Raw genomic sequence first — 26,605 nt, 5'->3', positions numbered from 1 at the left:
GGTGTGCGCTCCTGTCATGGGCCCTGCTGCTTTGATACACGTGTCCGTCCCTCACATTCTCGATGTCTCTTACACAAACACGTTGAAAATAAATAGTGGAACCTGAATGATTTTTCAAAGGAGCCGGAGTCTTTTTCACAGGGAAAACTATACTAAAGAGTATTGCTGCAGGCAGAAATGTAGGATCTGCAAACTGTCTTCAGGGGCTAATGGCCTCCCAAGGATTCGGGTTTATTCTGGTGAGCACACGTGAAGGATGACATTAAAAAAAAAAAGATCACGGTAGCAGCAAAGGCAGATTTTGTAGACACAACCAAGAAATGGCAAGGTTTGGAATAGAACACCTTGCTCTTGATAGTGCGAAGTCATTTTCAGTTTTGCATGATTTAAGAAGAATAAGACTGGGCCTATGGAGAGCAGAAGAAAGTCCTTCCCCATTCTGCCCTAAGCTGCAGAGCTCTGCCTGGAATGAGGCCCAGTCGGCCTCCTGTCCCTGCCTGTGCCTGGGGATGTGGTCACCAAGGTCGTGACGGCCCTAAACTGGCCAAATTTCAGCTGTGATAAGGCTATCTGGGAGCGATCAGAGTCTGTTCAGGGAATCTGTAGTGTATCTGAAGTGGGCCATTAAGAGGTTTTGGGGTTCCAGACGGGGGCCGCTGCAGGGAAGGATCTCTCGCAAGTTCTCTTTCCTTCCTGTCCTCATTGCACATGGCTAAAGTGTAGAGCTGTCCACACAAAGCCAGGCAAGCAGCTGATACACCGAGCCCGAGGGCTGGTTTCCAGTGAGAAAGGTCCCTACCTTTCTGGAAAGCCATGCTTCCCAGGCTAATATCCTGGCCTTCTAGCTCCTCGTTTACCCCAGGTTCAATGTGGCCTCTGCTGTGCGCCTTGTGTGTCCCAGGGAACTTCGAGGCAGTGGATGTTTACTTAAATGTGACTTGCAGTATCTATAGGGAATGGACAGGTGTCCCCTTACTCTCTTTAAAACAACGTAAGGGAAAAGAAACATACCTCCTTCTTTCCTCTTAAGTTCTGTGGCTGGCCTAAGAATTTAACTAACATAAGACAGACTAACAGGCGAAAAGCACACAAGTTTATTTAATATTTTTACATGTATGTGGGAATCTTCAGAAGGAAGATGAAGACCCCAAGAAGCCATTAGGTCCTTTAGGACCTTTTTACACAAAGAAAGATAAATTGGGAATGCGACCGGACAGCTTGGGCTGGGTCAGTAAACTGTGGGACAGTCCTTGGGAAAGATACAGGGGAAACAAATGGAAGGTCAGGGTTATTTCAGTTGGTCTGTTTGTACAGGTCCATTCCAGCATCCACCCCCAGTCTCCAGGGATAAGAACATTCTCTTCCCGGTGCAGGGAGTGTACCTTTCTCCGTGGCAATGCTATGACCTGTGTTCAGGTAGAAGGGGGAGGTCAGAGACCCCTCCCTTCAGATCTACTGTTTGTCAATGGCCTTTAGTTCAAAATAATCAATATGTCAGAGTAGCATACTTTGGGTGGTGTGTTCGGTACCCATCCGATGATGGTCTTGTTACTTCATGCTTGACAATAGAATTTGAACTTTTCAAATCTCAGATTGCAGGGAAACTGAGATAAACCAAGGGGGAGTACAGTTGATGGGAGAAGCCCTTCTCTGTACAGTTCCTCCCATTGCATGATCAGTCCAACCTCAGATCAGAGCCTTTTGGACTCTGCTCTCATGAAGAGGACTGGGACTTGCAGAGCACATGTTAATCTACGATTCAGATTTTCCCACTCTCCTGCCATCGAACGGCGTTTCCTTGGCCATCAGCTCTCGGGGCAGAGTGTATGCATAGCCTCTATCTACTGACAGAACCTCTGTATTGCTGTCCCAAGTCTCTATGGCATCAGATGCTTACTAGTGCAAGAGCAAATTACAAAATAAAACACGGTCCAATCATTTACTTTAACAAAAGATTTATTTGAAACAGGTTTGTGCAGACATATACCAGTCAACAGGATTGATCAAAGCCACAAATCACTACATTTTCCAAAACCTCTAAAAATACAAATAAGTGCCCTTCATTTGTATTCACTCCAGGAGGGAACCCCAGCTCTGCTACAACGTGCGGCTGTAATTTAACAACCAGAGGACATTAATAGGACGTGAAAATGGTAACACTTCTAGAGGGAGGGAACAAAAACCCCCCCACACTCCATAGACGCACTCACTACTCTGCTGGGAGCCAATTAAACGTGCCCCACAGCCCTGCTTCCCTCTGCATAACCAGATTAAAACCTCCCTGTCGCAAACAATATTTAAGCAATCTGAGCACAGATGCGACAGCAGACAGGAGGGCACATGGCTTCGCTGGCTTGAGAAAGACGCCACAAAGATGTTGTGTTCAAACAGCAATTCAGTGACCTACAGGAAAGAGGACGCAAGAGGGCTGCAGACCCAGCTGCTCTTGGAGGAGCCCCCAGGGCCCCACCCCTGCAGCTGGCCGGGTGGTAGCAGGGCCCTTCAGAGGGAGGCTTCCTAGGGAAGCAGCAGGCACACTTCTGAACTCAGTAATCGCCGGCAACATGGGAGAAGGAAGGCAGAGGAATGCGTGTCGGCACACACACTGATTTTGTTAATGAAAAACCTGCAAAGTACCCACTTGTGTGGGGATCTTGCAGGAAGGAGAGAAGCCCTAGGACAGGGCAGATTCTCTTTTCCTGCTTTTTAACTGGTATTTACTGGTCCACCTGTGGTTGCATCGCGGTCTTCGGGGATGCCTGAATCAGACGCCATTGGAAGTGGGTTCACATCCTCATAGGATGTGAATCTCACATCCACTCAGGCTGTCCCCCTTTTTCTGGCCCTTTCTCTGCTACTCGGAGAGCTGGCCTATAAAAGGCCATTGATAAGCTCTCTTGACCCCTCAGTTTCCTGGGCAGTGTTATTTGGATAGCGCTATTACCTCAACTTTCTTCTTCCTATTTCTGTCATAAATCAAAGCCACCTGACACTTTGTTCCTGACTTTTAAAAGGAACAGGTCTCCTTTCTTTCTTTAGCCAGGTCAGAAGAAATGCCGATGGGCTAATCTTGGGAGCATGTTTTTCTTGGTCTGGAGCCTGAGAGAAAGAGCAGAGTGGATGTCTCTAAGGCAACTAGGGAAGAGATTGTCATTGAAAATGAGCCAGCCAGTGTTCAAAGAATCACTCTTTTGTCTCCCATCAATCAGGGGGGCAGAGGTGCTTGTCAGAGTGAACAGCTATGGATTATGCTTGGGGTGGGGCAACAGGGTGAGCTCGCCCCTCTTTTCTGCCCCCTTTTGTGTCACAGCTTCTGAACATGTTAGCTCAGTAGCCTTTTCTTCCCGTTGAAGCCTACATGCCGGGTGGCCACACTCAGACCTAACAAGCTAAGAGAGAGCCTTTCGCAGAGCGCTAGTGGAGGCTTGGCATTCAGGCAAGCTCTTTAACGTCAAAGGAAAAGTGTACTGTGGGACGATATGGGATGCTGAGAAAAAATAAATGAGTACAACGCATCAAGTTAGAGTATTTCAGGTCTCTTTCTTTCGGGGATACTTATGGACTCTCACCTCTATGTCCCACTGGAAATCCTCAGTGCCATTCTCATTGCCTCTGAGGATGGGCAAGTGGCCAGGATGAGGCTACAAAAACTCCCCCAAGGCTGTGTTGAGACCAACAACTGTCTTGAGCCGATGGAACACCAGCAGCAAAGACAGCAGATGTACATTTTCCATCTGAGAGGGGTTGGTTGCCTTTTCACTATCTCCAGCATTACTAAATTAGCTAAGAAAAGCCTTGGAATGAAGAAAGTATTTAGCAAATCTGATGGGGGATGCCATCTTTTACCTTGATCTGCTAAACTCATTTCTTCACCAGTTTATTATTTTGGGCTCTGTTTAACCACAGTTTCCCTGTTCCCATTTTTTATGGATCCCTGGAGATGAAGTCTACATTTCAAATGCTGAGGCTGGACTGCTCCTTGAATTACCTTGGGACAATGACCCTTGGTAGTAAGCCAAATGCCAGCTGAAACGTGTGCACTTCCTTCCCATGTTCAAGCCGAAAGACTACCTTATACCCTTGCAGAGCTTTGCGAACGTTCTATTCAACTTATGATCTGAGACATAAACCCCTAGAAACAGAAATAGGATAAAAAATTCTCTTCAAGAAATGAGATAAAGGGTCATTGTTATAACAAATGGAGATTACAGACTATAGCTTTCTTTTAAAAAAATGCAATCATAATGCCTGTAATATATACATCTATATGCATTTTCAGACATTAGTTACTCATACTCACTTTTTCCCCCCCATTATTCACTGCTTCTTGACAAGTTATCACTGATTTTCACCGCCAGCTCCCTACAGCAAGACCTGAAGCCTTGTCAAGGAAAAGAAAATGTCAACAGAGTTCCCAGCCATGCTCTGCCAAAACTCAGGTTCACGTTTGAGGATATTACTCTACAAATGTTAAAGCAACAGCATCTCCTTTCTCCAAAGCACAGGTTTTGTGTACTCTACTAATTGCCACCCCCAAATGATCACACGTGTGCCGGGAGATGGGCGAACGTAACACTGGTCAAGAAGTCCTGAATATTCCACAGAGAGGCAGGATGGACGCATCAGCCACACCCCAAAATTTTTATGAAGCCCATTCTCATAAGCAATGAAACTGCTTCTGACAACAGGGCAGAAAATGGTTTGTTTAGTCTGTTCTCCTATCCTGCCTTTTTAATGGGCACTTTCCCAGGCCCCCCTTGCGGGTCCCTGCTGGTGTGCAGTGGGACCCGGAACTAACGCACGGAAGGGCCGCTCTTTCCCTCCCGCAGTCTCAGCCAGAATGGAACAAACTCTTAAATGAGAGTCGGTAATCTGCATAGGACAGCAGACCAAGGCCAGGCCTCAGTGGATTCTGCTACTTTAGCCCAATGCAGAGGCCGGCCCTATAGTGCTGACCAAGTGTAACCTGCCAGCCCGTATGTCAATTACCATGTGGCAGAGTGACGAGTCCCATGTGGCATTTCCACTGAGCTGACAACCAGAGAATGCAACTTACTCCAGTCCACCCCGCTCCTTGGGGAGGGGCATGTGTGACACTCTGACCTCAGTTTGAAGATAGGACAAATGACAGCCCCTGAGTTGGCCACAGCTAAATATCATACATCACACGTAGTGACAGCTGCTCCTCCTCGAAGCCCAATTTAGTCATTTGGCCACCAGATAGCTTGATCGCATATGAGAATTAATAGACTAGAAAGGCATCCCATCTAATATTTTCCTCTATGTGCGCGTTTCATTATCGCAAACACTGTTTAGTCCAGTTGTCAAAAGAATCAGAAAACATACTCAAACCTCAGAAAATGTGAACTGCCTTTTAGCCTAAAAAAAAAAATAAATAAAAAACAAAAAACCCAAAACAAAACATACACACACCGCAATTCACAAATCTAATTCAGAAGGCTTCAAGTTTAAGAAAGAGCTAAGTGTCTGACAAAGAATGAGTTTGAGTTCCCCTTTCCAGAGGCTTAGTTCCAAATGAAACCAGAGTGAGGAGGCCCACAGAACATTTGATTCAAAATTTTTGAATTTTAGGATATCACCTCTAGTTTTACGATATCACTTCTCTGGGTGTCCAATAAAGACCCATACCTCAGTCTGTTGTTAATTCCAGGCACATTTTGTGGGGGAGGGTCCTAATTCCTGCACGGCAGCCCTTCAGGGATTCATTTCACTGGGTGCTCTAGTAAAAACAGTTTACCAACTCGGGGAGGAAGGAATGGCAATTTTCTAAGCCTCACCTGTTCTCTGCATGTTCTGGTTCCCCTTAAGCCCTCCCTGGATCCTGGTCACGTCATAAGCAAAGGGTTAGTTTTCTTTGTCCGTGCAAATCATACTTTAAGTTATTACAATGCCCAATAAGACATGGATGCTCCAAAAATAATGGGTGAGGAAGCAAAGTGCACTGTTGTTTTATTTCCCAGTTTGGCGCAGCCATCCCCCAGAAGAATGGCGCCATTCTAAGCAGTAGCAGCGGCCCAGAAGTATTTGTGTGAAGCCTTCCAAAAACCTGGTTTGGCAAGCAAGGCCCAGAGGAGGGAGCGTGCCTCCAGGCTAGCCATTCATTAAGGGCTCCAGGTGCTCGTGTTCATGCCCGAGGGCAGGCAAGTTCTGTCCAAATTTAGAAGGCGGGACCCAGAAGTTTGGCAAGTCAGTGAAGCAGCACTTCTCCTTATCTTAGAGTCAGGACACTTTCTTTTCGGAGGTGCCTGCATCTACCACTGACTGGATAAGGATGGGAACCTCATCCATGCAGAAAAGGGCATTTCCTTGAAATGTCTGGAAGTCTTGCTGCTTAAAACTGTGTGCCAGCGTCTTGTTTAGCCTCCTGCACGCATTATCACAACTGCCTGGGATTCAGGGCTTGATTTCGATGTCCACTGAGGAGTCTTGGCTAACATGTCCTCTCTGTCCTCCTCCCCGGGTCTCTGTGTTCCTTGCCTCTCGCTGTCCCCTTTGATGGTGGTCTTCCCCCACCAGCCTCAGGTGCCCCAACTCTCCCACTGGGTTCATTCATCCTGCCTAATTTTAGAGTTACAGAGCAACAGGTGCATCCCTTCGCTGGGGAGACATGCTGCACATTCATTGGTTTCCCAGCAGGGAAAGTCCAAAATGGGGTCTGAACTCCCGAGAAAACACGTGTGGGTCTCGCTGAAGTGAATGCCCAAGGTTCAGTGGCCTGGAGGTTGGGGAATGAGTATGGAAAGCCTGACCAGAGAGGGAGCGCCGAAGCATTCTACCCCACACTGACCTGCAGGCTTCCCTGTCCTGGGAGAGCAAGATAAACATTTAGAATATGCACAAATAGCTAGGCTTCTTTTCTTTAGTTCTAGGACAAGGGTGGTGGCAGGTGAGATTTCTTGCATCCATATCTGAGTCTGTGCTAGGACAAGAAATAGTGCACGGTTGGGCTGGTTGCGTACCAGCTGCCATGCGCTGAGCACAGCGGTCAGCCATGCAGGAGGTCCGAGACGCAGGAAGCCGGGACAGCCCAGAAGGCACCTAGGAAGGGAGCGGGAGGATGCTCGAACAGTGGCCCGCCTGCCCTGCCGGGAGTGTGGCTAAGAGGTTCAGAGACGCCTTCTCAGGGTTACCAGCCTGATAACAGACATTTTGGGGATTTCACTGCCATCAAGAAGTGTATGCCCACTTCATACAAACAAGAGAGGAATCAGAACCAAGCAAGACATCAACCTGCCTACAGTGGCGTTTACATGCTGCCTGGCGGACATCCTCTGTGAGTGAACAAAACAGGAAGGAAGCGTGCCCCCGCTCCAATTTCGCAAGGCAGGTTTCTCACGCAACATAAAACTCTCACCTTTCTCCCAGAACAACTAGTACTGATGTTTAAATATTGGTGGAACATAACGTTTTTAATTTCACACCTCACAGAGCACAGCTGAATGCTTCAGAACAACATAAACAGAAGTCAGGCCAAGCACTGCGGACGAACTGGAAGGGAACAACATGGCTTCCCCTGTGGGATCTACTCCAGGTTTGCGAGGGAACGTGGAACTAACAAACTGGTTGGCTAAGGCCACAGAAATGGGTTTTATGGTGTTTTGGCTGCTGACACCAGTCTCTTCTGACAGAGATGTGTTAACACTGGGTGTGACAAACCGCATCTCTTTCCTGGGATCAATCAGGAGGACTCACATCTTATTTCTTCCTCAGTTTCTTTTTGGTGGTGTCATAAGCACGGACGATTTCTTCCTGAGTAACAGCTCCATGCTCTTCTTGAGAGAAGGCATACCCGTCTGCAAGAGGAGCACACACAGGGATTGGTGAGGAGGAGAATGGGGGGGAGCAGGCTGGGTTTAGAAGAAAAAGCCTTTGTGGGAGACGGCTCCTGACCTTTGCCACCCTGGGCTCACCAGCCTGAGGTAGGTGGGGACCCGGGACGGACAGACCTGAGGCTCGGAAGGGAAATGTGGGCAGAGTGTGGGGTGGGGCTGGCCAAGGCCTGACCAGACAGGGCCTGACTGGTTCTGGCTCCTGATGCCAAGGCTGGCACGGGAGGGTTCCGGGTGGGGGTTGGGGGGCGGCTTCTCTGCATCTGAGCTGGGAAGCATAAACAGTGGGTCACTGGTCCGGGTCTGCACTTCCCTCAGCGCCAGTCAAGAGGAAAGGCGACTCGCTCTGCTCCGGAAGTGTCCCCAGCTGCCCGGAGCTGCAGGCTGGCTGGGTACTTTACGAAGCTGTGAGCAGGCGGGGGAACACACACACCATGCTAGTCTGCAGAACCGGCCCTGAGCTCGTGATGCCTGCGGCACTCCTGCTCTTACACGGGATGGATGAGGATTGGGAATCAGAAATTACGGCGGGTTCATTTTTGTGGACATAAGGGAAAAGATCACAAGCTAAAGCCAAGGGGCCCGGGAAGGCTGGTTCTCATAATCAGTTGCAGTGATAAGAAAAATACTAGCAGCGACCGCTGACAAGGACCGAAGGCTGTGTGTGTAGGGCCTGCTCTATATACTATGGAGAAGCAGCTCATTCACTCCTCCCAGCAACCCCATGAGGCAGGGGAGAGTATTCTTCCCATTTCACAGATGGGGAAACTGAGGCATGGGGTGATTTCCCCCCCCCACCATGATTTGCCCAAGGTCACAGACCTAGTGAGTGATAGAGCTGGGAGCCAAACCCAGGAAGTGCTCCTGCAGTACCCACACTCTTCCTGCATCTCCAGTTCTAGAGAGAAGTTCAGCATTCAGAAGCCCAGAGTAGGGCCTTCCTTCCTAATGCGTCCTTCCCACTGAAGGAGCATTTATAAGATTCTCTCTGCTGGCGAACCTTTCTGGATCAGGGGTATGGAAAAGTCCCACAGCTGGATTAGACTTTCTGACCCAAAGATAACAGCAGTGAAATGTCTGGCAAGGATGACTCCTATCCATGTGTATATATGACTTGTCAACAGACGTGTTCGTTCACGGTCACGTTCTTTGAAGGGGAAAAATAAATCAGACACTGTGCCCATGTACCACCTCCTGGATTGCTAATCATTTTACTCAGATCCTTGGCTTACAAAGGGAAGTTTCTGAACTATTAAGACATAGAGCAGCAGCATATCTGGTGGGGACGGGGAGGAACGAGCTCTGACAGAGGATGCTCAGGGTGACTTTGGACTCTGCATGTGCTCGTAAACCAGAGTCTCTGGCCATGAGCTGGCATCCTGGCTCTCCCGGCCACCGCCTGAGGAAACCCAAGGGCTCGGGAGGGCCCCCTAGGAGGTGAGGGCTTGTCCTCACTGGTGGCCCGGGAGGCAACTAAGGACCAGGCTAGAGAGCAGGGGCGGGTGGGAGCGAAGGCAGAACCCGTGAAGGATGAGGATAGACAGGAGTCCTCCTGTAGAGATCTCCAGCTACTGGCTCACCTCCATCTCTAACCAAACCAAATCCACCAACCAAAAAGCTGCACTGTGTGGCAGTAGGCAGCCATGGCGAGCCCCATCTGGCTGCCTCTGGGAGGGGGCGGTGTCCCTGGGCTGCAGTGCAGGAACAGGCCTGGAGAGGACAGCCCTGGGGGTGCTGGGTGCAGGGCATTTGAACTTCCTCCTCAGGGCTTTCCACACAAGGAGCCCTCAGAGGCTTCACGGGATCTGAGGAGGAGGTAACTTTTCTCTCTTCCGTTCTCTGAGAACTTTTAGATTTCCCCTGATGAGTTGCTTGATCAGTGAGGCCAAGGAGCCGTCCTTTGTCCGGCTGCTGCGGGCCAGCTCCCTCCCTCGCCTGTGCTATGGTGGATCCTCTAGGACAAGGTGGTCCTTGTGCAGCTTTCTGACTGCAGTCCGAGACCAGACGCCTTCCCTTGGGATGTTTCAAAGCAGAATCTAGCAAACAACACTGTCTCCTCCAGTCACAAGATTGTGTTCTGTGGTCAGTATGGATCATTTTTATTCTCTGGTCTTTAAAGGGAACATTTTTAGTAAGTATCTGATATTTTCCTGTGAAGGCCATGCAGTGGTCGTCTGTGGCCTGCCGTGCCTCCCCAACCTGGCATCAGTGGCTCTGATCCCAAGCAGTGGGAGCCCCTTCTAAGTGCTCTCCTTGAGCTGTTCTGGTGGCAGGCAGAAGGCTGAAGGTGGCCTTCTCCACCTGCTCTGCTTTTATCTTGGATCTGGGGCCCACGCCCTGAGGCAAGAAGGATGGTTCTAATCCTTGCGCGGCAGTAATTGGCGACAGGACCGTGGGTTCTTTAAGTTTTCTGGGTCTTCTTAGTTTACTATATCTGTGAAATAAAGGGCCTGCACCAGGTCAGGTCCAGGTTCCCTCAGAGCTCCCACCCTCCCAGTGGGTGCCAGGCTTTTCCATGGCTAACAACATCCAGGCCACAGAACCCTCTCCTTCGTTCAGGGCCAATCCACACTCAGCACCAACGGAGGAAGCCTCCACCCCCTTACCAGAGAAGAAGGGAACCTGTCACAACAACACATCCAAACAGAACAGCTGCTACCTGTCTTTTTTTGGTGGGCTTCTTGGAGAGGGTTCCTGGCAGAGAGGAAGAAATGAAGGGGACTCCCTGAGACAAAAAAGCAAACATTGTTTGGGAGTGTCCTTTTGGGAAAGGTAGCTGAGCATCTGGAATCGTCTACTCCTTGGTCAGGTGGAAGGAACGAAGGAAAAGTTCTTACTTGTCTCACTTACTCTGTTTTTCATTCACATTCTGCCTATGCCTACTGAGGCAGAGACAAAGCTGAGAGCTGTAAGGCATCTGTGGCTTGTATTTGTCTCACTGGCACAGGGCCTTCCGCTGGGATTACTCAGCCACTCCAGACTGGGAAGGGCTTCTGGGTGTCCACTTGAGAGGACCTTCCCAAGCAAATCTCTTCTCTTGCGGTAAGCTGAGACCCAGAGGTCATGACCAAAGGGTTTGTCCAGCAGTCCCCTTTTGGTTGTGTCTACCATCATGTTTCCAGAATTTGTGCACTAAGACTTTCCTCACTAGACTTTCTTAGCCTCCGCAGACACTTAAAGTGAACTCTGCAACTCAAGAAGGAAAAGAGGATGGCTTGGTAGAGTTATCCTGGGACAGGGGTGTCTCCTGGTTCAGATACAATATTTTCCTCTCAGAAACCAGGCCTGGTGGGAGTTAGGGCTATAATGGGAAACACTTTAGAGGGGCAAGAGAGACTATAACCACCCAACTAGCCTCCGCCTGTCTAGTCTATACCCCTCAGTCTGATGCACCATCAGGTCACCAGCTTCTGCCTGATGGACACTGAGCCGCCATTTGCATACAAATGGGGAGCTCAAAGGAAGCTTCCAGCTTTTTCCCATTCCCACTTTCATTCATCTTTCAGGAAGTCCTGACAGCCACAAAGTAATGATAGGGGCCTGGGGAAAGACATTCATGGACCCAACTCCTGAAATTCCCTGGGCTGACTTCTTAAATGCTCAGCTGCAGCCAGAAACTGGGAGCAGAATGGGGTAAGGCAAGGAGATGGAAGGGGATGGGAGTGTCTTTGCTGTTTTGTGTTCTCCCAAGAGAACATTTGGTGAAGTCCATAAAACCACCTCTTTTTTTTTTTTTTCATTATTTTAGAATAAAACTCCCCTTAAGTAGCTCTGATAACATCTTCATGAGAGTAGAAGTTTCCTGTCTGGAAAAAGATCCCTAAAAGGAACAGAAGTGGGAATGACCATGAGGACCATGAGGACGACAAGGATATGACAGTAGGAAATGCTGATCTCAGTTATAAATACTGTGTGTTGGTATCCTGTAGAGAAATACAAATACCGCCAAGATGAGCTTCCCTTCCAGCTTTCTGGGAAGACAGGCCCAAGACAGTGGGCAGGCAGACACAGGAGAGATAGCTAGGCAGAGGCTGAGAGAAGAATGCAGAACTTCTCACAGGCCGGGAGTACTTCTGGCCTTTCTAGTTCCTGACAGAATGTTTGGTTATCAAATCAGTTTCTTACTATTGCTAGGTGTTTTAAAAATAGTGGTGTGATCTTAAAGGCTTTTAAAATTTCTTATACTTGTTCATTCTGATTTTCTTTTGTTCTTCAAAATCCTAAGTTAAGAAAAATTTTTTAGTAGTTGTTTTAAGACATTTTATGACGCTTCCATATAAGTTCTTACATGGTCTTTGATCTCAATATATGTATCTTACATATTCTTCCTAGAATTATTCTGAAATAGTTATTAGAGAAGCAGCAGGGCTCTTTGGCATGAACCCCCCAGTTTACAGAACCAGTCCTCATTTTCTCTGTGCCTGTTAGAGAGAAGGTGCTTTATATACATTGTCTTGAAGCCTCACAAAGACTGTGTCAGATGTGTATTGTTATTTTTTTCCCTTTTAGATATATATTATTAGATTTCTTTTTGTCCCCCCAGTGGAGGAAACAGAAGTTTAGAGAAGTATGTATGTCACCCAAAGTTAGTCAACTAGTGGCAGAAAAGACCCAGTCATATCTCACAGTTACTGGACTCCATATTGGCAGGTACTATTTTAGGGTCTTCATATAAATGATTGAATTTAATTCTCCCCCAAAACCCAGTTCTTACATCATCTCCATTTTACAGATACAGAAACAAGAGGTTAACTTACCTAAGTGCACAAAACTGTGACAGAGCTGGAACAGGACCCTGGGGCAGCCCAGCTCCAGAAACAGGGCCCCCCAGACCTCGCTCCCTGGACTAGACCATCAAACTTCCTGACAGGACCGCTTTCCTGGCTCAGAGAGACCTTGGTTGGGACCCAGCTCACCGGGCCTCGCTGGGCCGGTTACTACATTGACCTAAGCCTCTGCCAGGTGCTCTCCGGGCTGATACCATCCCTGGGATGGGACATGAAGCGTGTGGGGCGCCACATGGAGTTGGTCTCTGCCATGTTGGTATTCCATGTTGGAAAGTAAGGAAAAGGAGACCATCCCTTTCCTTCTCTCTGTTAGAAAATCTGTGAAGATCTGCTGATGGGTGGAGCTCAACCGAGCATGACACAGACCCCTCCTACCTATACTATGGGTACAAGGATTCTGCACTTCTAAACCATTCTCGTTTCCTTCTGAACACCTCAGGGAGAGAAAGGGAAGCAGAAAGCAGTGTTGCTGAAAAGATGCGATGTGCACGTGCAAGAGAGGGGGTTCTGGGAAAAGATGTGGGATTCGGAGGGGCAGAAGCAGGGGACAGACAACATGCCAAGAGACCTCACCTTGGGGAAGGCAGAGATAAGCCCCTCCAGAAGGAAACCTGTGCTAACAAATGCCCCCCAGCGGGGAGTCAAGTGGCTGAATGGCTGAAAAAGCCCCCCCAACCCCTGTGAGCTCTGCCAGCCATCTCTTTTTCAAGGCCTCCTGCCCCCTCCCCTGGAGTCTGGCACATCCCCTCTGCTCCCCACCTCATCTAGGTCTGGTCTCTTCAGCAGAAACCAGGCCTGGCCTCTGGTGTTGAGGGGGGGCACCCAGGCTAGACTCAGGCAGCCTTCCTGGGAAAAGTACAGAGATTTTTTTTTTCCCCCTCGGTGATTGTCATTGTTTCAATTAATTAAGCTAATTTTAACTAAAATAGTGCCTATTGCTATCTTTGGGGGCAATAATCTAAAAGTAACATAATTTCAGTCTCAGAACAAAATCTTTTTAGGAGGCTGACAGAAGGATCTCGACCACATCAGGATTTTAAGTTTCAGGATTTTGTCATTCAGACATTTGATTGGGTCCAGGGAATTTTCTACACTCAAGCCACGCTCGCCTCCGGCCAAACTCACAAATTCCACTTCCAAATGTGGGGCTCAGGCTTGGCATCAGTTTCCAGCCCTATCAGCACCAGGAGGCTTTACTGAAGCCACCGCCCTGGGGTTGGGCTGAGCGGATATGGCCAGGGGCTACTTACGGGGGACACACTGATGGATGGAGCCTCCCCGGAAGAGAGTGGGGGGTGTCTTCCGGCTGAGCCTCTTCAGTAGGCGGTCACGTTCATTCATCCTGCAGGTAGATCAAACGCAGTCAGTCCCAGTTCATGGGAACACCTCTCAAAGGGCCTCACCCAGGGACTCGAGGTTGCAAAAATAAAACAGACAAGGGAAAAGGCTTCCTCACATCAGGAAAAACATCCAGGTTGGCAAGCAGCTCTATTATTTACAGTAGATGCTATCTCGACACCTTGAGTGCACCGCTCCTTCTTCTAAAAGGCGCTCTGTTTCCAGTCTATCCTGTACATAATGCCTCTCAACGCTGCCTTCCTCTTTAATTGAAGTGCACTACAAGTGCCCTTTCATACCAGGAACACCCTTGGCTTTCCAGAACGCTTCTGCAAGCACTGATCTGTTTCTAGGGTAAATGTCTTAGAGCCTCTGTTCCACCTGCAGCCACCTCTCCCAGAGCCAATAAACTCTACCAAGGGCAAAAGCCTCCCCCAGGTCCTTGGGTCCCCAGCAAGAGACTGATTTCTTTCTGCACAACTTGTTATTTTGAAACAGTGAATATAAAGGTGAGCTTTCTTGTAAAACACAAGGATTAGAAACTCTCTCCTTGCCTCTCCTGAAATGACTCCCTCCAAGTTTGCCACCACTCTAAGGAAATATGGAGCATAGCTGTTGTTTATTCTTCCAAAGCAAAAGGGGGGTGCTTTAAAATTGCCCAGGTAGGCCAGAGGGCTTTGCTTTCTTATCATTACAATGTCACTTTGCTTGCCCCAGGAGATTCCTGGGGTGTGGGAGTTTGCCACTGCCCTCTGATACGGGCTGAACTGTGTTCCCCCCAAATGCATATATTGAAGTAGTAATCCCCAGTTACTTGGGAATGCGACTGTATTTGGAGACACAGTCTTTAAAGTGGTGATTAAGTGAAATGGGGTCATTAGGGTGGGGCTTAATCCAAGGTGACTGGTGTCCTCTTGAGGAGATGAGATTAGGATACAGACAACCCACAGAAGGAAGTGCATATGAAGACAAAGAAGACAGCCATCAACCAGCCTCAGAAGGACCAAACACTGCCAACACCTTGATGTGGGACGGCCAGCCTCGGGAAGTGGGAGAAAATAAATCCTTGCTAAGTCACTCAGTCTGTGGTACTTCGCAACAGCAGCCATAGCAGACAAATCCATCCCGATCTGCTGTTTGTGGGAACGTGAGGGCACAGAAGCTGCGGCTGCCTGCTGTCCCAGGCACCTCCCCGCTCCCAGTGTTTGTGGGCCTTGAGCCGGAGGAAGATGGTCTCCTGAGCGGAGTCCACTTCACAGTGACCTCAAGGGCCTCAAAAAGAAGAACGGGGCCCAAGGTATTCTCAATAGTTCTCAGAGCTGAAGTTCATTTTGCCCCTGAGTTTCCAGAAGAGAACATTTTCTGATTATGTTCGTTGAAAGGACAATGTTTAATTCATCACCAATTAAAGGTGAGCCTCAGCTAGCTAAGCTTGGCAAAATGGCTGATGAGGAAAAACACTTTTTCTATCCCTTCACACTGGCTTTCCCTTCTCTCTCATGTCTTTTTCTTCCATGGGCCAAATTAATCTCACCAGGCCCTGATGAGCAACTGCCCTGGCCAGTAGGCAGACAGGAGCCAATGAACGAGGAGGAGCCCGTGAGTGTGCCGTCCCTCCAGGAGCTCACTGCCCTCGACAGGCTGGGGCTCCCTGTGCTGGCTGCTTTTAGGACAGGGGGAGGGTAATGAAGGGCTGTCCTCTCTGTGTGACCAGAGAGGTCATGTGCCTCCATGGAGGGCACTGCCAGGCTCTGCCCAGGGCGTATGTGAAGAGGGGGCTCCCAAAGGCTGGGCTCCCAAGGGCAGGCTTTCCAGCCAGGTTGTGGTAAGGAAAAGGCACTTGCTCCCCAGGAACCTGGTAGACGGACTCAGCCTACGCTCTGCTAGCACACCCCTCCTCTGCCCTGGCCATCCCTGTCTTCCACGCTCAGGTCCAAAAGCTCTGTGTGGCAATGAGAATGTCGCAGGACCACAGAAGTGGGAAATCACACACATTGGTCTATCACTGGGCAGGTGAGGAGACTCAGCTGTACCAAATACAAAGGTCACAGGATGTGTTACCGGCACTGTTCCTGCCCCTGCCTCTGCACCGGGCAGATGTCCCTAATTTCCTCGTGAAATGGTATATGCTTCTCTCTTTTTTATAACAAAACACTCCAAACTCATCGAAACCAGTACAGTGAATGTCCACCAACCTATTCAGCTTTAGCAAACGATCGGTCTACCACTTGACCCCTTGTTTTAGAGGGATCCACTCTGTCCTGCAGCCCTTCCTGCCAGGTGGCAAAGACTCCACAGAGCCAACGAGACATGTCCACCCAGAGGCCATACCTGTCCTCCGGCTCAGGAATCTGGGACACCAGAAATCCCTGTTGAGCAACATCTCTCCAAGCTGGCATCCAAGGCCAGCCTGACTTCCTCACTAGCTCCATCTTCCTAAGAGCAGATCCTATAGGTGTTGTGCACTCTCCTAGGCCTGTGGGTGGCCAATGGGTGGTTCTTCGCATGGGACATGAATGGACAAGGATGTCCAAACACATGTGTGCAACTCCCTCCCAGTGCAAGACAGAGCTGGGGTCTGCTAACTCTTCTCCATGCCACCACTTTCTGGCTCCAACCCCCAGAGAATCTGGGAATCACAAAGCATCACAGTCTTTTTGAAGGTATATTAATCGAGGTATATGGCTATTTGTCAGCTTGAATTACAACTTTCACATACTCAGACAGGGTACTTGGTCTCCATTTGCACTCTCACACCAAGTCCTGTCCTGGTGAGAACCACTTCAAAAAAATTTTTAAATATATATATATATATATATTTTTTTTTTTTGTAATCTCCACACCTAGTGTGTGGCTTGAACTCACGACCTTGAGGTCAAGAGTCCCATGCTCCTCTGACTGAGCCAGTCAGGCACCCCTACTTCATATTTTAACAAAACAATAAAATCTCAAATATAAAGTCCCTTATATTCCTCCCATTCTTTTCCCTTCTAGTGTAACAAGGTTATAATCTCCCATCAGATATTTGCAAATGACACTAAAGACAAAGGGCTGATATTCAAGATCTATACAGAACTTCTCAAACTCAACACTCAAAAAAACAGATAATCACATCAAAAAATGGGCAGAAGACATGAACAGACATTTCTCCAGTGAAGACATACAAATGGCTAACAGACAGATGAAAAAATGATCATCATCATTAGTCATCAGGGAGATTCAAATCAAAACCACATTGAGATACCACCTGACACCAGTTAGAATGGCCAAAATTAACAAGACAGGAAACAAGAAGTGCTGGAGAGGCTGTGGAGAAAGGGGAACCCTTTTACACTATTGGTGGGAATGCAAGTTGGTGCAGCCACTTTGGAAAAGAGTGTGGAGATTCCTTAAGAAATTGAAAATAGAGCTACCCTATGACCTTGCAATTGCACTACTGGGTGTTTATCCCAAAGATACAGATGTAGCGAAAAGAAGGGCCACCTGTACCCCAATGTTCATAGCAACAATGGCCACAGTCACCGGACTGTGGAAAGAGCCAAGATGCCCTTCAACAGACGTATGGATAAGAAGATATGGTCCATATATACAATGGAATATTATGCCTCCCTCAGAAAAGATGAATATCCAACTTTTGTATCAACATGGACAGGACTGGAGGAGATTATGTTGAGTGAAATAAGTCAAGAAGAGTCAATTATCATATGGTTTCACTTATTTGTGGAGCATAAGGAATAACATGGAGGACATTAGGAGAAGGAAAGGAAAAGTGAATTGGGGGAAGTCAGAGGGGGAGAAGAACCATGAGAGACTGTGGACTCTGAGAAACAAACAGGGTATGAAGGGGAGGGAGGTGGGGGATGGGTGAGCCTGGTGGTGGGTATTAAGGAGGGCATGTATTACATGGAGCACTGGGTGTGGTGCATAAACAATGAATCTTGGAACACTGAAAAAATAAAATAAAATAACAAAAAAGAAATAATCTCCCATCCCTGTCATACTTTTGTTTTACATATATATGCAACACAACTAATACTTAATCATGTTCTAACATATGTCTAAGTAGTGTCATTTATTTTATACTTCTCATGTATCACAGTTTTCTTTGCTCCTTCTTTGTTTCTTCTTTTTTATATTCTGTTTAATTATCTACTCATTTAGAGGACTAGTTCATCACAGGTACTCTTTTTTTTTTTTTAAAGATTTTATTTATTTGACAGAGATCACAAGTAGGCAGAGAGGCAGGCAGAGAGAGAGGAAGGGAAGCAGGCTCCCCACTGAGCAGAGAGCCCGACTCGGGGCTCAATCCCAGGACCCTGAGATCATGACCTGAGCCGAAGGCAGAGGCTTTAACCCACTGAGCCACCCAGGCGCCCCACAGGTAATCTGTCTTTTTCCTTCTAGATGCTTTTAGAATTACTCTGTCTTTAGTGTTCTGCAGTTCTGTTGCAACACTTAGGTGTAGATTTGATTTTATACCCTGCTTTGCTGCTCAGACCTGGAAAGCCACTGTAACTCAAAAGTTTATCTTCCTGTGTGGAAAACACTTTGAATACTGCCTGTCCCCAATTATCTGGTTTTCTTATTTGGGGCTTCTGTTATATATAATTCTATCTCCCACATCCCAACATCTCTAGATTTTCCATTTCCTTTTTTTCTTTGTCTTTATCTAAACTATTATTTAGCTGACTGGCATGCTTTAAGTTAGAATCCTTTTCATGTTTATCTTCCAGACCCACCTGTTCTTACATATTGTCTAACTCTTGCTTTTTGATTTCAGTGTCTTCTTTCTTCAGTATTTTATAGATTCTCTCAGACATTCCTTGCATCTCCTATTCTTGGGGAGATGTAAGGGGGGCTACTAACTGTCTGCCATATTCCTGACTCTCCTTCACTGTGGTTTATTTACTCTGTGTGCTCTAGTTACTCTTCAGAATGATTTTCTTTTGCCTCTGCCAGGATCCTATGGGTTAAATCAATTTTTGTATTAGCTTAGTTCCTATAGCATTGGGAATAGTCTAAAATTGGAACTCATACATAAGCATGGGCTTCCAGTTTCTAGTGGGTAATTCTTTCCTCTGCATTGCTGCTTTGTCAAACTAGTGAATAAAATGTTTCTAGTTTCTGTTTCATTAAAATAGCAGCCTAACCAAATTTGCAGCTTTGTGTATAGGGTTTTCTTCTATCTCACATGGGACTGAGGTTTTATCTCTCCTCTCTCCTCTCTCTGCATTAATCTCTGAACCATCAGTCCCTGTCTCTTATGTGGTCTGATGTCCCTTCTTCAGCTTCATCTCCCTCTTAGCCTCCTGGCTTTTGTGTCTCTCCATCTTTAGCATCTAGGTTTCTGTGTGCTTCTTTTGAACTTGATTACATATTAAAAGCCTTCATTTGTTCTTATTTCACTGAGCATTTCTATCCATTTGGAAAAGTTCTGAGTCAGCTTAGTCTACCATATTGACTTTATCTGGTTTTGGTGAATAATTTATATTTCCCTGACCCAATTACTGGAAAACATTATGGCTACAAAACAAAGTCATAGTACTGTTCCTTCTCAAGTCTTGCCATCCTTAGAAACAACCTTTTCTGGAGACCTTTAAAATAGCAACATGTCTGACAAAGCTTTGGGTAATGAAAAGGATCCTAGAGCTTATAAAAAACTCTAGTGGTAATGTTTGTGCCACTGGCTTCTCTATGTGCTCCAATGTTGAAAATGTAAAGGAATATTATTTTCCCAATTTCCCTTTTTCTTCTCTGTGGAAGAAAAAAAAAAAAGCATTATGAATGAATATAATTAACATTTCTCATGAGCAGATAATCTTGAAAAAGCTCAAGATAGAAAGGGGTGATAATGATATTTGTCCTTCATAGTATTGTGGCATCTACATGTTTTAGAGCTATCTACTCACAAAGACACAGGAAAAAAGGTGAAGGAAACACAACTAAGTATTTGGTTAATTTTGAATAATAATAAGAAGAGAAAAAAGGAGTACAAATTAGCACAGGGGAGGACAATTTAAATCTGTGAGATTTTGGTTTAAAAAAAGGAGAGAGAATCCTCAAGAAAATACTGGCAAACTGAATTCAGCCACATAATAAAAGGATTAAACACCATGACCAAATAGGATTTATCCCAGGAATGCAAGGATGGTTCAACATATAGAAATCAATCAATGTAATATACCACACATTAACAGGATGAAGGAAAACCATCACATAATCATCTCAATTGATGCAGAAAAAGCATTTGACAAAATCCAGCACTCTTCCATGATAAAAATACTCAGCAAACAAAGGACAGAAGGGAAATTCCTCAACACAGCACAGGTCATTTATGAAGGACCCAGAGCTAACATCATACTCAGTGGTGAAAGACTGAAAGCTATGTCTCTACGATCAGGAAGAAAACAAAGGATGTCTGCTTTTACCACTTCTATTTGACAAACTTGTTGGAAGTTTTAACAAAGCACAACTGCTTTTGTCTAACGACAAAATTCTTATAGTCTTTTTTGCAAAAATGGAAAAATTTATCTTAAGATTCATAGGGAACTACAAGGGAACCCCTAATCACCAAAATAATCTTGAAAAAAAAAAAGTTATAGGACTCACATTTCCTGATTTTGAAACTTAATATAAAGCTATGGTAATAAGAACAGTGTGACATTGGCATAAATCAATGTAATGTAATTAAGAGCCTAGAAATAAACTCATATATATCTACAGTCAATTGATTTTTGGTTAGTTTACCAAAATCATTTTATGAGGAAAGAATAGTCTGTTCAGCAAATGGAGTTCAGAACAACTGGATTTCCAAATCAAAAGACTGAAGTTGGGTCCTTACCTGCAATCATATATAAAAATTAACTAAATATGGACAAAAGATTTAAGCATAAGAGTTAAAACTGTATAAATCTTAGAAGAAAACAAAGGAGTTATTTAATCTTTATAAATTTGGATTTGGCAATGGTTTCAGAAATATGACACCCAAAGCACGAGCAACAAAATAAAAAATAAACTGGATTTCAGCAAAATTAAAAACTTCTGCTTAACAAAGGACATCCTCAAGAAAGTAGAAAGGTAACAACCATGAAATGAGAGAAAGTATTTGCAAATCACATAACTGATAAGGGCTTAGTAGACAGAATATATCAATAATCCTCAATACTTAACAACAAAATAGACAACCCAATTCAAAAATGGGCAAATGACTTAAATAGATATTTATCCAAAGAATAAATATAATGGACAATAAGCACATGAAAAGACATTCCACACCATTAGTCATTAGGGAAATACAAATCAAAACCACAAAAAGACAACCCTTAACATCTACTAGAATGGCTATAATTCAAAAACAAACAAACAAACAAAAAAAAAACCAGAAAATAACAAATGTTGGAGAGGATGTGGGGAACTTGGAAGCCCAGCACATTCCTGGAGGTAGGGATGTGACTCCTGACTTTTGGGTTGTTGAGTTCAAGCCCCACGATGGGTGTAGAGATTATATAAAATAATAAGTTTCACCCTATGTGAATTTTACCACAATTTAAACAAAAGAAAACTCAATTAAACAGAAAGGAGAGGGAATGGGTCCTGAATGGAAGTCAGTTCCCTCCCATAGCCTGAACTGTTACTAATGATGTCATCATTACATTTTACTTCTCTAATGGTGGGTGATGCTGGCGTTAATGTGCTTTCTTTGATTGCATCCTATCCTAGCTGAAGCACATACGCTGACTGTGACTTACGGATAGGAAAGGTATATGTAACATACATTCACCAAATGTATGTGCACTCTCAGTGCCTCCCCAGTAATGATGGTGAAGATCAATGTCATACAACTCCATACAAGCAGGCTCTACTTAGAAACTGACACATCCTAGAGGTGGGGGTGTGCTCCTGTCTCAAAAAAAAAATGAGCAGTTTAGGAAGGAGCAGAGAGCTAAGAAGCATTACGTTGGCGAACAATAAACTCATGTCCACATTTCTGTCAGGAGGCTATTCCTGCAAAAACCCCACGTACATAACTGCCAAAGAGCAGGGACGTAGAGGATACAGCAAATAATTGCAAATCTGTTTTTAGATCTTGTCAGTAGTTACAGCTGCTAGGAATCACAGCTGAAATACAAAGCCAAAAACAAATTGGTATTTTTAGAAACTTATTTTTCAATTACCGCCGGACCATATTCAAAGCATAAATCTGACAGGTTCTTCAAGAAAAAAGCTAGTCCAAAGTTCCTTTTCCTTTGGTAAGGCTAAACATCTACCAAACTATCAGACTACTGAAATTCTAACCTACTTTTAAGGCTCCCTAGAGAATGAGATTTCATAGCCTCAATTGGTAACTTATTTTACGTCTTATAATCTGAACATCAGAAACTGAGAAGCTTGTAGGCTCAAGTGCATTCCAGACCTACCTAGGCCTTTGTAGGATCAAAAACCTTGCCTTAGTTAAACAGACTAATGTAATGAGTGAAAATAACAAGAATAAAAACAAAATAGGTTTTCTAGCCTAAGATTCCAATAAGATAGGAGTTATGACCCTAGAGCTAGGAGCCCTTCATGAATTCTGTTCCATTAGATGGTAGTAAATTATTTTCCTTTTCCCTTTCTGCCAATCCACACACATCCTGCTCTTAAAACCTGACTTCCTTTCATTCAGCAATTATGCTGCACCTATGATGTGTGAGACCCAGTGCTGTTCCTGCCCTTATGAAGCTCACAGTCTCTGAGGTGATCTCGCGGTGTAGACACATATCATGGCAAAGGTGATGAGTGCCACAGTGGAGATTATGTGGGCCACAAAAGTGGTAAAACTGAGGGGTGAAAACTCAGGAGAAAGCTCAGGAAGGCTTCAGGAAGTATCCACACTAAAGCTGCATCCTGAACCATGGATGACTCCTTATTGGTCATCCAGATGGAAACACAGAACAACAGGTTTAGTGAGAAAGACAATGAGTCCAGCTTTGGATGTGAGGCTTCAAGTTGCCTCTGAGACATTCAGAAAGGCCACGGGGTATTGGGGTCTAGAGAGGTCCAAGCCAGAGATGCCACTTTGGATTCTTCAGCTTGTGGAGATCCACAAAGATCAGGGAGGGTGGGGAGGCACTGTGAGGCGTGATTCCTTGAAGCACCAACATGTCCTCTGAGGCTTCAACCAGAGGGTCTGTTCTTTCAGGGACCAAGTCATACTGTCTTTGCATTCTTCACAGCCCCCATCCTGGGCTGAGAACCTAGGACGTGCTTAGATGCATAAAATTGCATTTGTGCTCTATATTTGATGATTTTGTTGTCTTATTCTATTTTATTCTCGTGTGTCTCCACAGCCTGATTCTGCCATCATTTGTCTCTGCATCTGTCCCAGCAATGCCCAACACTGGGCTAGGATAGAGTGGGCTTTCTAATAGCAGCCAAGATGAATTCCTCTGTATTACAGATGACAGAATAGGGACATCATCCCAATTGTCTGCCAGAGGAGGAAAGTCCCCCTCCAAATTCTAGAAGAGACTGTGAGAAACTAAACCTAACAAAATAACTCCATGGCCTCTACAGGGATATGATACTATATTTTGTTAAGAATTCAGATGACATGGAACAGCTGAAAGACAGTCTGGCTAAGGACTCAAGGTTAACTAACTTAATACAAATTCCATTAAAAAATAAAAGGATAGATCCCTCCTGTCCTTCCTGGTCTAAAGGCTCCTCTGACCACCACAACTGGGAACTGGAGGGAAGAAAGGCTTATACTAGCAAGGTGCTTATGTTTTTCCGTCCAAAGTCTTGGAAAGAGGGTAAGGGGTAAGCAGACTGTTCTGGGTGTTGGAAGAAATGTCATTCTCTTACATAAATGTGAATTAGGTAATTTCCTATCAAAAAGACAAGTTTGTCCTCCAAGGAGTTGTAGTGCCAAATTAAGCAGTGAATTTGCAAGAAGAAACAGCAGATCTGCAGCCTCAAGATAGATGGAATCTGTCTGTCGACAACCACCCTGGGTAAGAACACAGGTGATGCACAAAGCCAACCTTGTTGATGGACAGAACTGCCCAGAAAGGGCAGAAAGGCCCAGGAAGCCTTTAACAAAAAAAGAGGGGTAGCTGACATTGAAAAGATTTAAAGGCAAAAACAGATAACATGTGATCCTTTTCCAATGTGTCTGCTAGTAGGAGTGATAACTTAAATAAACCAATGCAGTTGGGAGGAAAGTTCAAGAAGAAACAGAAACTAGCAGCTGGCAACCACATTATCCTTTCACTTAAAACAGCATCTTGGATGAAACTGGTAAAAATGGCTTCTCCTGAAAATTAGTACTGCATTACCATATCCCACTGACTTTTAAAAAGTTAAAAAAAACAAAAACCCATATTTAAAAGACATTTCTGTCCAGAGAGACTTCTGCTTTTAGGAAGATGGAATAGATGTATTTCCTCTGTTCCTTTTGCTAAGTACAGCTGACAACCCCAGACATTATATATAAAACCAACAGAGAAAGACACTAAAAAGTAGAGAAGAGAAGGAACCTCAGAGCATGAGAAATCTCGGTTTTCTTTTGGCCTCACAGATCCCAGAGTTGGAGTTGAAAAGCCTAGCAACCCAGTAATGCTATTGGGTGCAACCAAAAAAGCCCAGAAAGAAGTCTGTTTTCTCTAGCCAAAGGAACAGGAAAGGGCAGCCTAGCAAGACAGAAAACTTTTAGACCATAAACACCCAACACCACCCTAACACTTCAGGGAGGGGGGAAGAAAAAACAACCGTGGCTCCACTTCCTCTCAGGCCAGCAAAGACCAAGTGGTGAGCCTAGACTTCCACCCTTATGAGGGTGCTACAAGGCAACTTAGCCCTACTGGGATGGTGACAGAGGAGGCCAAGTGGGGACCTGGGATTTACATCCTTGCCAGATGATAATGAGGTCTCTAGCCCCTGTTGTGTCCGCAGGGATAACATGGGAAGAGTGATCTTCTGTCCCCGCACCCAGCAAAAGAAGGCATTCCTTCTCCTCATCCTTTGTGTGGTATCAGAAGAGGCCCAATAGGGAATCAGGACTTTTGTCACTGCCCAGTAGTAACAAGGACATACCCTGGCCCCTCCCCTGTGCCTCACCTACCTATTTCTAGAGTGTCTGTGGAGATAGTGTGTACAGCAGGAACTCCATCCCCACCTAGCAGACTTCAGGGGAGGTCGATTAGGGTATCTGGATGACTTCTACTTAGCAGGATCCAGAGTCAGCTCTTGTGTGGATAACACGTAAGATGCCCATGTTTCATTTGAAAGTGACTTGTCATAAAAAGAACCAGGAAGATGTCCAAATGAATGAAAAAAACCCAACTGATGTCAACACCAAGATGACAGAGAAGGTGGTATCGTCTGACAAAGTTATTAAAGCAGTCGTGATTAAAAATGCTTCAGTGTGCAGTTAGGAATATGCTTAAAACAAATGAAAACAAAAGAAGCAAGCCTCAAAAAAGAAACAAGATATAAAGAAGAGCCAGTTGTAAATTTTAGAACTCAAAAATACAATAACAAATGAAAAGCTTGGTTGATGGGCTCAATAGCAGGATGGAGAGGAAAGAAGAAACAATTAGTAAAAACAGGAAGAGAGAAGAGTAGCAATGACTGAGTCTGAACAACAGACAAAATAGACTGAGGAAAAAACTAACAGAGTCTCAGAGACCTGTGAGAATAAAAGAAGAGATAACATTCATGTCTTCAGAGTCCCAGAAGGAGAGGAGAAAGAAAAACCACTCAAAGAAATAAAGGCTGATAACTTTCCAAATTGGTGAGAGACATATACCTAGAGATTCAAGAAGCTGCATAAATTCTAAATGCGATAAGCTCAAAGAAATCCAGCCCAAGGTAGATTATAATTAAATTTCTGGAAACTAAAGATAAAGAAAAGATCTCCAAAGCAGTCAAAGATAAATGATACTTTACCTATAGGGAAAACCAATTAGAATGACAGTGGATTTCTCATCAGAAACTATTGAGGCCAGAAGTGGCATAATATTTTTTCAAGTCCTGAAAGAAAAGAACTGCGCACTCAGTGGAAATATCTTTCTGGAATGAAGAAATGAAGAGGTTTTCAAATGGAAGGAACTAACAGAATTTGTGACCATCAGAACTACCTTACAAGAATAGCTAACAGAAGATATAGAAACAAAAAGGAAATGATAAAAGAAAGAATTGTGGAAGGGACATCAGGAAGAAACAAAGGACATGGTAAGCAAAAATATGAGTACATACAATGGGCTTTTCCTTTCTTCTTGAAGTTCCCAAATTATAGTTGACTAAGTTAAAGCAAAAATTATACACTGTCTGATGTGGTTCTAAATTTATATAGAGAAAATAGTTAAGAAAATTTCAGAAAAGTATATTATATCTGGGGGTGGGTAAAGAAATGTAAAAGGAGGTAAGGTTTCTGTACTTCACTCAGACTGGTAAAATAATAATACCAGTAGGCTATGATTAGTTATGTATATATAGTACATAGAACAACAGTAAAAAAAAAAAAAAAAAAAAAGCTATACTTTGAGGCACATTCAAAAATACAATAAGTAAATCGAAATGGAATTCTAAATAATGTTCAAATAACCCACAAGAAGGAAGGAAAAACAAAACAGAAATGAAAAGCAGAAC

The 26,605-nt window shown here is 45.1% G+C and overlaps 1 protein-coding gene across 3 annotated transcripts in view; it reads right to left on the bottom strand.

The window, feature by feature from the left end:
- Positions 1 to 6,066: 6,066 nt before the first annotated feature.
- Positions 6,067 to 26,605, bottom strand: part of ATP8A2 (ATPase phospholipid transporting 8A2) — a 587,617-nt gene continuing 567,078 nt past the window's right edge. For all 3 annotated transcript variants that reach the window (XM_032838223.1, XM_032838221.1, XM_032838222.1), the window contains exons 36-37: positions 13,888 to 13,979; positions 6,067 to 7,814 (exon numbers count right to left, since the gene is read on the bottom strand). In XM_032838223.1, the coding sequence (XP_032694114.1) occupies positions 7,717 to 7,814; positions 13,888 to 13,979 (190 nt within the window). In that variant the 3' untranslated portion in view covers positions 6,067 to 7,716. The remainder of the gene's footprint in view (positions 7,815 to 13,887; positions 13,980 to 26,605) is intronic.

Source organism: Lontra canadensis, unplaced genomic scaffold (assembly GCF_010015895.1).
Source record: "Lontra canadensis isolate GAN:19392208 unplaced genomic scaffold, GSC_riverotter_1.0 scaffold103, whole genome shotgun sequence".
Classification (NCBI taxonomy): domain Eukaryota; kingdom Metazoa; phylum Chordata; class Mammalia; order Carnivora; family Mustelidae; genus Lontra; species Lontra canadensis.
This window is presented reverse-complemented; position numbering and strand designations above follow the sequence as displayed.